At 39.9% G+C, this 14,282-nt stretch overlaps 1 protein-coding gene across 39 annotated transcripts in view; it reads left to right on the forward strand.

Moving 5' to 3' along the window:
* Nucleotides 1-14,282, forward strand: part of ARHGAP26 (Rho GTPase activating protein 26) — an 899,552-nt gene that overhangs the window by 700,788 nt on the left and 184,482 nt on the right. For all 39 annotated transcript variants that reach the window (XR_010587140.2, XR_012414210.1, XR_012414212.1 and 36 more), the window contains 2 exons: nt 5,580-5,645; nt 10,141-10,215. Coding sequence is in view for 34 of the 39 variants with exons in the window: in XM_045394984.3 (XP_045250919.2) it covers nt 5,580-5,645; nt 10,141-10,215 (141 nt within the window). In the remaining 5 variants the exon portion in view is untranslated. The remainder of the gene's footprint in view (nt 1-5,579; nt 5,646-10,140; nt 10,216-14,282) is intronic.

Below are 14,282 nucleotides of genomic sequence, written 5' to 3' on the forward strand. Positions count from 1 at the left end.
CAGGGCATGATGGTGACCTTATGGTTGTATAGCAGTGGCAGTTATGCTAAAATCCATGTCTGTCTCCCTGGCCCACCAGCCTCCTCCTTTTATTTATTTTTATTTTTTCAGATAGAGTCTTGCCCAGGCTGGAGTGCAGTGGCGCAATCTCGGCTCACTGCAATCTCTGCCTCTTGGGTTCAAGCGATTCAAGCCTCCACCTTTTAGACAAGAAAATAATTTGATTATACCTTATAGTGTATGATTATACCTTATAGTCGTTCTTTTAATCCCTTTGCAGTAAGACAGCTAGTCTCCGGATGTCACCTGCCTCCCTCCTCCCGGGGTTCATATCCTAGGCATGGTAGCCCAAGGCATCCTCTTCCCGCTTCTGTGGTTTTCCCTAAGATTCTTCAAGGTTACTGAGCATAAACCCACCTCTCCTGGGGTCACATGTTCTCCAGAGAACTTTGAAAAAATGGGCTTTGCCACCCTAGCGTGCTTCTTTGTCTGAAAGGAGACAAGGTTTCAAAATTTGAAATGAAAGTTAAGAGGATGGCACATTTCTAACCTGGGAGGCCAACCTGGATATTTGGTGCAGGCTCTGCCGGGATTCATGATGAGACAACTGTTTGGGCGGCCTCGTGTGTACACTGAGCAGAGCTGAACCTGAGGCTGAGGGAGGGAAGTAAACCAGCTGAAGCCTCAACTGCAGGATGGTGGATGTCGGGCCTGGGAGCCACAGGTCCTGCGACAACTCATCGCAAGTCAAATTAAGGGACTAATGCAAGCCTAGTAGATATTTAATGAGAGATTATTGCTGGAGATTATAAGGATACAGAAATTGCTAATAAATCCCTGACCTTTTCTGAGCCTTGGCTCAGTGAAAGAGCTGAATCACCTGCTTGAGGGGATTAAGGACAGCCGCCTCCATCTGGCGGGTCACTCAGACTTTTTCTGTCATTAGCAAATGCGGCTTGGTAGTGATAGAGTTCTAAACCTTTTAGTGGGAATTTGCTTTTCAGACTAGGAGATCTCAATTAACTTAGATTATATCCCTACTGGGCAGAGATCAGGACTAATGATCTGGTTATGTGTACACTATAGTCCCTATCACATTATGGTACTTGGTCCTTGATAAATAATAAAACAGTTGTTAATTATTAGTAATCTAATCATGATGTCAGCAGGGAACTCAAGTTGATGAGAGGAGAAATCAAGCTCTGTGTGTGTGTTTGTGTGCATGCATGTACATGTGTGTTTGTGAAAGAGAAGAGACAGAGATGGGGTCCCCAGGCAGTGGGCAGTGTGATCATTTACACTAGTTCCAGTTTAGAGGTTTAAAGCAGTGGTTGCTAACCTGTATTTCTTGAATTCCTTGTTGGGGAAACTGTTGTTTGAAAGAGATTCCATTTCTTAACACAGTGTTATCTGTTTATAGACTATAAATAATTATCATCAGTATGCAATTTTAATACATTAGAGGCTAACAGAGTTATCTTGAGCTCATAATGTTTGACTTTGCAATATGTAAATATTGTATCCATTTGAACTTAGACAACTAAGATAAACTGAGAAACACTGGATTACACGTATCATATGTAAGACCTTTATGTATAACATCTGTGTAAGAGTTATTCCAAGAAAAGGAGTTTGCTGGTTTAAAACAAATTGGAGAATCTCTAACATTGGGAAAACCAAAGGAGGAACATTTATTCAGAGATTGAATGTGGGGTGTTCCCTTTGCCGTTTCCCAAAAGAAGTAATTGTAATAGTGGGTAAATTTGTGATTATTTTCTGGATGTATTTGGAAGGGTCCATTTTATTCTTTTCCATTAAATATTATTTACCTAGAAAAGGATCCACTTCCTACAGTGCCACAAAAAAAGGTCCAAGGACTGATTTGCCTCTAGAGGGTTATGTCCAGTAATTGGGCTGATGGCTTTACATGCTTGTACATTTTGACCACTGGGGTCATCACTGTCAGATGCTAGGTTATTTTCAATTTTTCAAAACTTTTATTGATGTTCAGAAGGTAAAGAAATAGCCTTTGTCTGGGGCAGAAGTTCGTCGATGCCTAGAATAAGACCATGTTCACAAGCCTACTCTTAAAACATCCAAGTTGAGAATCCATATCTGCAGCTCCCCATAGCACTGTGTGAAATGACAATTCTTTCTCTCCCAGACTTCTTCGATTCTCATTCCTATGAAAAGATGATCTTAAGCGCCTCTCAAAAGAAGAACTAAAAGGCTTCACCAGACTAATAAATCGTAGTTATAAACATTTTGGAAAACTCCTTTAGCACAAAAAGTAATTCCCCATCTGACAAATGCTATCCGGTAGGCTCTATTGTGACTACTGTATAAAGGAATGAAAATCCTCCCTGCACATGAAAAGATTCCCAACATTATTAGTCATTAGGGAAATAAAAATCAAAACCACAATGAGATACCTCTTGACACCCACTAGGATGGCTATAATAAAAAAGACAATAACAAATGTTGGCAAGGATTAGGAGAAATTGGAACCCTCATACAATGCTGGTGGGAATGAAAACTGGTGCAGCTGCTTAGAAAACAGTTTGGCAGTTCCTCAAAAAGTTAAGCATAGAGTCATTCTGTGACCCAGCGATGCCACTCTTAGGTGTATCTCAAGAGAAGTGAAAATACCAATTCACACAAAGACTTGTACACAGATGTTCATAGTAACGTTATTCACAACAGCAAAAAAGTGGAAATAGCCCAAATATCTATCGGCCGATGAATGGATAAATAAAACGTGATATATCTGGACCATGGAATATTATTTAACCATAAAAAGAAATGAAGTACTGATGCTACAACATGGCTAAGGCTTGAAAACATTATGTTAAGTAGAAGGAGCTAGACATAAAAGACCACATAGTGTATGATTCCCATTTATGTGATGTATTCAGAATAGGCAAATCCATAGAAAAGGAATTCTCCCCACAGCTGGGAGAAGGGAAGAAATGGCTAATGTGTATGGGTGTTTGGGGTAGGGAGGAGGGCAAAAATGTTCTGGAGTTAGATAATAGTGATTAATATACAGCTTTGTAAATACTCTAGAAATTGCTGAATCATACACTTAAAATGGGTAAACTTATGGTATATGAATTATATACCAATAAAGCTGTTATTTTTTTTAAATCCTTCCCTGGATTCCAGCAGGTATTTGGCTTCTGTATTATAGGTTGTTACTAAATTTGAAAAATGCCTGCTGCATGAGTTAATTGAGTTTTATTTGAAAGAATTATTTTGATTTGACTTTCAGCCTGTAATCAGAAATCTTGAGATGCCACAATGTGCAGAGCAAATACTCTATTTATACTGGGAAAAACAAGGGATTGAGTTAATAGGCTCCTTACCATTTTAAGGGAATAAAAAGAATGATTTGTATGGCAAGTAATCTGCAGGGAGAAAAACATTGTTTTTCTGTTTCTTTTCTGGTATTTTACTTACTATCCTAGAGGCTGAGTGTGTTTGTAATAAGCATCACTAAGCAATAACTGTACATGTAAGTATAGGAACTATTAATATTTCAGTTTGGGAAGAGTTGTTTTAGGAATTAGCATTCTTTTTTAGTTTGATTTTGGGAATTCTTAGGGATTGAAAACATGTTTTAAAATCTTCAGCACAACTGACAATTGCAGAAATGTGGAACCAGCCCAAATGCCTATCAGTTAACAAGCAGATAAAGAAACTGTGATATATATATATGATGGATTACTACTCAGCCATAAAAAGGAATAATTAATAGCATTCGCTGCTACCTGTATGAGATTGGAGACTCTTATTCGAAGTAAAGTAACTCAGGAATGGAAAATCAAACATTGTATATTCTCACTCATAAGTGGGAGCTAAGCCATGAGGACGCAAAGGCATCAGAATGACACAATGGACTTTGGGGACACGGGGGAAAGGGTGGGAATGGGATAAGGAACAAAGACTACAAATAGGGTGCTATGTATACTGCTTGGGTGATAGGTGCATCAAAATCTCACAAGTCACCACTAAAGAACTTACCCATGTAGGTCGGGCGTGGTGGCTCATTCCTGTAATCCCAGCACTATGGGAGGCCGAGGCCAGTGGATCACATCAGGTCGGGAGTTAAAGACCAGCCTGGCCAACATGGTAAAACTCCATCTCTACTAAAAATACAAAACTTAGCTGGATGTGATGGTGGGTGCCTGTAATCCCAGCTACTAGAGAGGCTGAGGCAGGAGACTCGCTTGAACCCAGGAGGCGAAGGTTGCAGTGAGCCAAGATCATGCCACTGCACTCTAGCTTGGGCGATAGAGTAAGACCTTGTCTCAAAAAAAAAAAAAAAAAAAAAAAAAAAAAAATACCCATATAACCAAATACCACCTGTTCTCCAATAACCTATGGAAATAAAAAAACAAAAATAAAAAAGTAAAATATTCATCTTATCTAAATTTACCCCTATATGCTAAGAATTAAAGAAAGATTCAATTTGGATTAGATCCGAGATGAGTTCAGGTTCTGCTCACTTCTCATTTATTACAAGTTTATTACTTTCCCTGAGATGACCACAAATCATCTATAAATACTTGCTTTTCTACTTTCTGCCATTTTCTTTTCCACTCTGACCATTAAGTGGTAGAATGTCTTGTCCCACTGTCCTAAGAAGGTCAAAGATGAACCCATTCTTAAAGATTATCACTGGGTCACCAAAACATGGGGGTGAATTTTAGGGAATTTCCAGCCTTGTTGTCATGTTAGAAGTTTCCAGCCTTGTCTGGTTCTCTTCTGTGGAAGAAGCTGCTGCTGTTGATCATTTATTTTCTGAGCGAGAACCCTGTTGCCACTTGCTCATTTCCCCCTGGAGGATGGCCCCACTGCCTTCATGCTGCTTCCTTAGGTAGTGTCTTTGTTCTTGGCTGTTTTAATTTTCCTCTGAATCATTTTTCTTCTTTTTTTCTTTTTCTATTTTTCCTTTCTTCTAGTCACCTGAGCAGAATTATACTAAACTCAGGGCCACATTTAAGGCAGTTTGATGGTATGGGCTCTAGAGCAGTTCTCCATGTATTGGCTCTGCATCTTTGGTCAAGATATTTAGTTTTACCAAGCCTCAGTTTCTTCATCTGTAATATGGGCTGATGATAATGTCAGTGTGGAGGACTTACTGGGATCAAGTGAGATAATCTATTTTAAGCACTTACCCAACATTTATAGAGCACTTAATTTGTGCTTTTTGAAGGAGACCGTAATTAGTTCTACAGCTTCTGTTAACAGCAAAACAATGTAAAGGTACCTATCACCCTATGCTGCAGTTTCTTCACCTATAAATTGAAGATAATTTTACAGCTTACTACAACTTGAGGTTACTATGAGAACTAAATGAGATAATACGTGCAAAGCACTTAAAACCATACCTAGCATATGGAAAGCTCTCAATGCCAGCTATTATTATTATGATGTTATTCCTGTACTGTTATTGGGAAACATTAAAAGGATGTGTGACCACAGCATGCGATTGATTCATCCTGGATTGGTTAAGCCCTATCCTGAGGTTGATTTCCATGGCTAGCAACTTAACTGCCCTTCTCTTGCACTTTCAGCTGCGCAGTTGGACAGCATTGGCTTCAGCATAATCAGGAAATGCATCCATGCTGTGGAAACCAGAGGTAAAGTAGTTTAACAGATGGCATTGTTCTCATAGAAGGTCATGCATCTGGTGAGGAGTCAGACCTGCTACCTGCTGTTTCCTGACTTTAAGTGACTCATTAGCTCCCCAAGTGCCATTGTCAGTGGATTTCCACAAGTTCTGTTCGTCTGAAGCAGGAGGTCCTAACTGATTTTGTGTCACCAACTTCTTTGGCTGATCAGAAGAATGTGTTAAATATCTAAAATACATAGGATTATAGAAACCAGTTACTGGAATTCAGTTTTTAAAATATTAAAAAACACAGGGTATCATGATATATGTGTTTCTTTGTTAACAGTTTGTAAGCGACAGTGGTGGGTCTGATAACCGACATAACTTGGGAGCAGTGATATTTCAAGATATCCATAATAATTGTAATGTGTTATGGAAATGCCTGTGATTTCTGACCAAGTTGCAGGTACTGCTAATGCTCCTGTGATTTGTTGCTTCCATCCGTAAAGGAAGGAAATGCTTAATGTCAGTTGTAGGTTAGTGAAGATAAAGATGTAATTGTTTTCCTGTCTAAGTTCATAGACACCCTGAATTTTCTCTGGCAGACATCTTGGGGTCTGTGAACCCAAGATGTCCTTGGGAGCTAGTCCCTGGGGACCACCCAGGTAGAGAGAAGATCAGTGTTCACACTGATCTTTCCCAGGTCTGTGGGAGCAGACATTAAGATCAAGGAAGCTGGTTCATCCTGATGGTCTCCATCCCTTCTTCAGAGACTGCCACAAAGGAGATTCCTCAGTCCCAGCAGTTTGGAGCTTTGAGTTTGCTGGTCTGTTGTACCACTGAGAAAAGCTATTAACCATGTTTCCACTGGATTTGATTTGAACCATTGTCAGAGATGTGAATCTCATTTACTCTATAGCCTCTTAGCCTACCAGCCCTTTTTAAGTAGTGGAAAGAAATTCTCTCTTTTAAAGCAGGAATCATAACTCTTACCAGTTGAGAAATGCACAGTTTTTTTTCATAAGGACTGTGAGGCATTAAGTAAAGGGAAGAGAGAGATTTTAAAAACCTACCCTTATGTATACTGTCAAAAGATATTTTTTCCAAAACAGTTGTAACGTATGGAAACATTTTTTAAAATGTTCAGTTATTTCTCCTGTACCTCCCTTAAACAAAGACTTAAGGCAGCTTGTAAAGGTAAGATATATCCAGAGAATATAAAGTAGAAGTAGGTGACATTTCTGGGAATTGGCCTTGAGGAAATAAGGATATGGGCCAGATTGAGCAATAAGGATGTTTACACAGTGGCGATGTTAAGGTACAAAATTGTGAACTGGCCAAATGTCTAAAAAATGGGTTAAATCAACAATGGTATGTCTGTGTAGTAAAAAACTGAATCACTAACAATGCAATGGAAATACATGTTTTGACATACGGCTTTTTTTTTTTTTTTTTTTTTTTTAAGACAGAGTCTCGTTCTATTCCCAGGCTGGAGTGCAGTGACGTCATCTCGGCTCACTGCAACCTCCGACTCCCTGGTTCAAAGGATTCTCCTGCCTCAGCCTCCTGAGTAGCTGGGATTACAGGCACACGCCACCACGCCCAGCTAAGTTTTTATATTTTTAGTGGAGACGGGGTTTCACCATGTTGGCCAGGATGGTCTTGATCTCCTGACCTTGTGATCTGCCCACCTCGGTCTCCCAAAGTGCTGGCATTACAGACATACAGCATTTTAAAAATTATTTATAATATGTGAAAAATGCACGTTACAAAGCAGCTGCTCAGTATGAGCCCGTTCTGGGAGCAGTGGGGAGAGGAGCAGTCGTATTGTACAGGTTTCATTGTGTTCTCAGTGGCTCTCTGCTGATTTTTACTGTCTCACTTTGACTCATCTATTTACCTTACCTGTAGTTTCTAAATTTTTTTGAAGTGTTCATTACTAAGGTAATTTTTCTTTTTTCTTTTTTCTTTTGAGACAAAGTCTTGCTCTGTTGCTTAGGCTGGAGTGTAGTGGCTCAATCTCCACTCACTGCAACCTTGGCCTCCCAGATTCAAACCATTCTCCTAACTCAGCCTCCTGAGTAACTGGCATTACAGGTGCCCGCCACCATGCTCTGCTGGTTTTACCATGTTGGCCAGGCTGGTCTTGAACTCCTGACCTCAAGTGATCTGCCTGCCTTGGCCTCCCAAAGTGCTGGCGTTACAGGCATGAGCCACTGTGCACAGCCTAATTTTCAACAGAGGTTTTAATTTTTTTTTTTTTAATTTTAAAAGAAAAGACCGAGAATAAAATGTACAGAGTTTAAAGGTAGAGGCGCAAAAATGGAGCCAAAAGCGAATCTAAAAAAAAATCTCTTTTCCCCAGTAAAGTTCATATGCTTGCTTGAGCTGGGCCACCTGTTCATCTCTCAGATTTTAGCAGCCAAAATCAAGAAAGAAACCTAATCATTTAAAACTGTTCACAGAGTCTGCAGTAAATGCAAACTGGTAGCTCAGGAGGACAAATTTTTCTGATGTAAAACTACAAAATAAATACAATAAGTAGGGGAAGAGGTATACAAGTTCCTCTTCCTCCTCTAAAATGAAAATGGAAATGATGTATTTTAACTTCTAAGAAAGTCTTCATTGAGCACAAAGAAGATATAAGGACAGTATGAGTTAGGTGCCATTTTAGCACAAATAGTTGAAAAAAGTGGGTATCTCCCTATTGCAGTGTGTGTATGTGAGTACGTATTTATGGTGACCAGAGATGAACAGACTTTCCATACTCTCTGGGATTTGACAATTGTCCAGCGGGAGGTGGGATTGTGTAAAGTTGCAGAAAAGCACAAGGATAGAAGTAGAGACGCTTAACTTAAGACTTTTCAAGCTCCCGAGCTGACATGTTACTGAATCAAGTTTCTGACACTGAGTAACTTGGGACCCATCACTTAGGTTTTGACCAGGGCCTCCTAGTCCATGAATCATCCAGAATGATGTACATGAGTTTACAGGTCCTCTTTAGCTGTAAAATCCTATCATTCCAGACCACTTCTTTTTTTATTCGTTAGTTCCATGTCTACATAGGTATTGTTGAAAGTACTGCAGAGTTGGTCCTTTCCTGAATTTCTTCTGAAAGATTGTGTTTTGGCCCCTAAGTATTTTATACTGATCTTGATGGAGTATAAACTCAGTGTTTTGTTTATTATTGTGTACCATAGACTGATCCAGGGGCTGAGGATATAATGGTGAACAGGACACAATTACTGTTTACATTCTATTGAGAATGTAACAGAAAAAAACAAGTAAAGAATCAAATAAAAAAGATAATTTCAGATATTGTTAACTGCTATAAAGAAAGAAATCAGGGTAAGGGAATGACCAGTGGTATTGATTGTGGGTTGCATTAGATTGAAGCGGTTGCATTGAAGCTGAGATCTGAATGATGAAAAGCTCTGGGAGAAGAGCAGTCCTGGTAGAGGAAACAGCTGTAGCAAAGGCTATGAGGTGGGGCCATGAGCTTGGCACATTGAGGTGACAGGAAGGCCACTGTGTGGAGCAGAATGCATGTGGTCATTGATGCAATCAGAGGTAGTCAGTGCTCAATAGTATAGGCCTTATAGGCCATCCCAAGTAGTTTTGGTTATGGTCTAAATGCAATGGGAAGCTACTGGAGGGTTTTAAGAGAAGAGGTGATATGAACTAATTTGCACTTTAGATAGTTCACTTTGGCTACTGGTTGAAGAATGGACATCAGAGGAATAAAATAGGAAGCTGGAGCTCTGCTACTTGAGAGGGGTCAGGTAGGATGGGCCTGGAACTAACAGAAGAAAAATTGTTTCAAGTCACCTGGTCTAAATTGCCTTCTTTTGTAGGTGGTACAGTGGTGATCTAATCCATGTATTTAAATGAACAGAAACACTGAAGTGGATTGGTTTTTGATTCTTTGTTTAGATGTTTAATTTAAAAGTAAACCCTTACTAGTCTAATTGTACAGTTGAATGAAATAAAGGTGGTCTTTTTTTTGATGAAGAATATTTATATTATAAATGACTGGATCTTCTAATTTCTCAGTCTTGGCTAACATTCCTTAAAATTAAAAACGGTCTTACACTTCAATATTTTTATTTTATATGTAAAAATAGATTATAAAGTGTCTTTTTCTGTTTTATGGATTTTTAATCATGTCATTTTTGGCATTTTAATTTTAAAAACTGGTTAAATATGACATATTTAAAAGTGTACATTTTGCGTCTTTTAGAACTCTTCAGATGCTGCCTTTGGCAAGAGAAAAGGAAAGTTGCTTTCGCCTCTGATGACTGAACTAACATGAGGGCTGAAGTGTGCAGCACATCCGTGAAATCCTAGACAGCTGTACCAAATCCCACTCCTTTGCTAAGAGCTGAGCTGAGTGACAGGGGACTTTAATTAGAGCAGCTTTTAGGAGGACTGAGAAAATGAAAAAAAAAAGTACACTTGGCTGGATTGGCCTGATTTGTGTTCTGACGTGTCTCTAATTAAATCATCACTGTTTCTTTCCTCAGGGATCAACGAGCAAGGGCTGTATCGAATTGTGGGGGTCAACTCCAGAGTGCAGAAGTTGCTGAGTGTCCTGATGGGTGAGTGCGGCAGTGGCTCTGCTAGGCCGGTCCCTGGGTGGGGGGCCCACTCTGAGAAGTCACCAGGTCCGTGAGTAGATACAGTCTGTGGCAAAGGAATCAGGGTATCCATGAGCTGTCACCCAGAAGTCAGCTGCCTCATCAGTCAGTTGTCATGGCTTCAGGCACTGCTGGGAAAGGTTCTGAGTAGGACTGGACAAAATAAAAAATGCCAGGGCCCAGACACCACACCCTCTCTGTCTGTAGGTTCAGCGCTTCTGGTCCAAGTGGTACTTGTCACTCACGTGACCACCACACCCTACTCTGTCTTTAATAGCTCATGACTCCCTCCATTCTCTTTTGGGGCAGGTATTTAGTGGGACACACCCACTGCCCAAGGAAAGGCATCATTCTGGGCTCCAGAGGACCTCAGAGTTCATGTTCCTGATACTGAGCAGGTGTCATGTAACTCTCAGATAAAATGTATATAAGCAGATAAATCTTCTGATCCTCTTCTAGATTTCAACTGAATACTTGTCACTTGAGCAGCAGAACCCCGTTTGCCACTGGCTGATACAAATATAAAACCACTGACTCCAAATGTGCAGTATTTGAATCAAAAGCCCATGAGTCCATGAGCCAAATTTGCTTAGGCTGCAGATTTCCTGTATTTTTAGATATGAGTGCAGCCAGCCTCCATGAGTCACATGGATCTAAATGGCAAACAGATCAGATTTCACAGAGGCTGTTATTCCTCCCCATGGAAGCCCTAGCTTGTAGAGATGGACTATCACTTGGGGTACCCAGCTCAGTGTTTTGGACAGGGACAGTTCTTGTGTTAGCATTTGTAATTTATTTTGCCATCCCACTTTCTGAAAATAGCTTTCTTATGTAAAGAAATCTCTTCTGTCGTGTTGGCCAGAATGACTGTCTTCACCTCTTTTAGAGAGAGTCATTCACTTCTTGTAACCAAAACCCTATTGTATTGCTAATTAGTGTGAGATCTGTTGTTTGAGACTATGATTATTTGTGAGGTGCTCTAGCAACGAGTATCTGGGGTTTTTTTTTGTTGTTTAAGATTTGATATATGGTTAGTTTTTATAAAAATTAAACTTTTCATTTTGAGATAATTGTAGATTTACATGCGGCTGTAAGAAATAATATAGAGATCCTGCGTACCACTTACCCAGTCTTCTCTAAAGGTGTAACATCTTGTAAAACACAATTTTAATATCACAACCAAAATATGGGCATTAATTTAGTCAAGAGGCAGAACATTTCCATCACTAAAAGGATTCCTTGTGATGTTGTACAAGCACGTACCTCACTTCCCACCTTGCACCCTGTGTCTGACCCCTGGCAATCAGTAATCTATTCCCTATTTCTATAATTTTGTCATTTCAAGATTATTATTTAAATGGAATTATACAATACAGAACGTTTTGGGATTGGCATTGTTTTTCAATCAGTGTAATTTTCTCAAGGTTTGTTTTTGCTGTTCCATGTATTAATAGTTCTTTTTTATTGCTGAGTAATATTCCATTGTATGGATATACTGCACTTTGTTGAACCATTCATTTATTGAAGGGCATCTGAGTTGTTTCCAGTTTGGGGCAATTATGATAAAGCTTCTGTAAATTTTCATATATAGTTCCTGTGTGAGCGTATATTTGTTCCTCTGGGATAAATGTCTGAGTGTGCAGTTGCTGCGTTGTATGGTGATAGGCTTGATTTTTGAGAAATACTAATATAAAGAAGAATTAAGAGTCTAGTATCTGTCAATCCTTAGTTTTTCATTTCTGACCAGAGCTGCAAACATTTGTGGGGTGTCTGATATTTAGAACAGATGTCAGGTACTAGAGATTAAACTTTAGAAAGAGCTGTTTCTTTTCTGTAAGGAGTCCTGATAGGGTGAAATATCTGTGTATATGAAAGCTGTAATGTAAAGTATGATATTCGTGCTTAATATGTGCCGGGTCTAGAAGATTGAGTAGTGTAGTGAAGGAGAGAGTAGAAGAATAATTCCAATTCAGGAAGTATTCTGAACAAAGGGTCTACGGTGGTTACAGCAAAGGGTATTGATTCTATGATTATTATTTTAATATTTCGGAAAGACAGGCCAGGCGCAGTGGCTCACGCCTGTAATCCCAGCACTTTGGGAGGCCAAGGCGGGCAGATCACGAGGTCAGGAGATCGAGACCATCCTGACTAACACGGTGAAACCCCATCTCTACTAAAAATACAAAAAATTAGCTGGGAGTGGTGGCAGGCACCTGTAGTCCCTGCTGCTCTGGAGGCTGAGGCAGGAGAATGGCGTGAGCCCAGGAGGCAGAGCTGGCAGTGATCCAAGATCACGACACTGCACTCCAGCCTGGTGACAGAGTGAGGCTCCATCTAAAAAAAAAAAAAAAAAAAAAAAAATTCTGAAAGACTTTCTTGAGGCTGGGACAGGAGAGTTTTAAAGTTGAATAGCTAAGGTGGTCTCTTTTGTTGAGGAACTTGAATATTGAGGCAAAGTGTTTGGAGTTTTTCCTATAGGAAGTAAGAAACTATTAAAAGTTCTAAATGGTGGGATTATATCCATTATGATGCTTTTACACACAAAAGTGTCAAGAAGACAATTCAGAATACTTTACAAGGAAAAAAAAGCATTTATTTGCTCACATAACTGGTGAATCCAAGACAGAAACATGGCAGAGTCAGGGATGCCAATGATGTCTTTACTTTTGCTAGATCCTTTGCCCCTTCTTTCTTCTGGCTTCTCATGTTCTCTGACCTCTTTTGGGCTTGGTGTGGCTTTGTTCTCCGAGGGAGTGTACCAGACAGGTTCAGCCTCTGCAGTCCTTGGAGCCTGTGGTCACTGAGAAGAGAGTGCCTTTCTTGGCCGTGTTGGCAGAAGGCTCCAGTGAGGACTTTGCTTGGCCAGTATGTGGCCATTCACATGATTCGTTTCTCAATCTCAGACCAGTCACATGGCCCACAGCAGATGGCCTGGATCCTCTGCCTGTGTTGGGGGATATGGGGGATGGGGTGGAGGGTTGGGGTGGGGACGGGGTTAGTCCCTGAAACCCAGTGGACTGAACAGGATTATTGATAGGATGATGGAGGAGTGCTTTCCTGAAATAATGGCTGCGGGTAGCTTTTTTAAAAAAAGTCTATCTAATGCAGATGTAACAATATCAGATTCTAGCATTAGGAGCATAATCTTGGCTACAATGTGGAGCATGTATTTGATTATGGAAAGACATGGAGGCGGAAGATGGTTGTAATAGATTAGGTAAGGCAAACCCTATCAAAGACTGAACCAGGTGCTCTGAAGTCAGGAAAAAAGGACAGACTCAAAATGAGTATAGAGAGAGAATCAACAGGACTTTTAACCAACTTGATATGGGGGAACAGAAGGGGCAGAGAGATTTCAAAGATGACAGATTATTATGTAAGATGACACTAATGAAAAGAAATATGACATTTTAGACTGCTTTGCTAATCTAAAAAAGAACCACTTTAGCTCAGTTGTGTTAAGCAAAAGAGTGGTTATGAAAGGATCTTGTTTTTATCACTTTTCTTAGTGGCCTTCACACAAGATATTTGTCTTGTTCTCTTCCTTGGTTTTCCTGGGGATAGAGAAAATAATCATGAACATTTGAGAAATGTCATGAAAAAGTAATAACTAGCAGCTGAAAGTCACGAGGGCAGCTGCCTCTGCCAGGAGGACATTACAGATAGACTGGAATCTAATCTGAGATCCAACCAGAGCTGCGAGATGACCACAGTGCAACATCTAATTGAAAGTTGAGAATGGTATACATGATTCTCCCTAGCAGTTAAGTAAGTTTGAATACAAAAAAAAAAAAAAAAAGTAAGTTTGAATCTCTCAGTTACAGAATCACCAGGACTCCAGACCTGAAGGAGGAGCTTCATCTTCTCTTTTGTGAACACGCCCTCAACTTCATCAATTCTTGGTACTCGTAGTGTCTGGGCTAGCCAAGAGTATAAAATAAACATGGCACCCGTGCTCCAAAACCTTCCCCTGAGATGGCTGGGCCGAGTGAACCTTTCATTAACTATTTCTTTATTATAAATTCATT

This window comes from Macaca fascicularis, chromosome 6 (genome assembly GCF_037993035.2).
Source record: "Macaca fascicularis isolate 582-1 chromosome 6, T2T-MFA8v1.1".
NCBI lineage: Eukaryota > Metazoa > Chordata > Mammalia > Primates > Cercopithecidae > Macaca > Macaca fascicularis.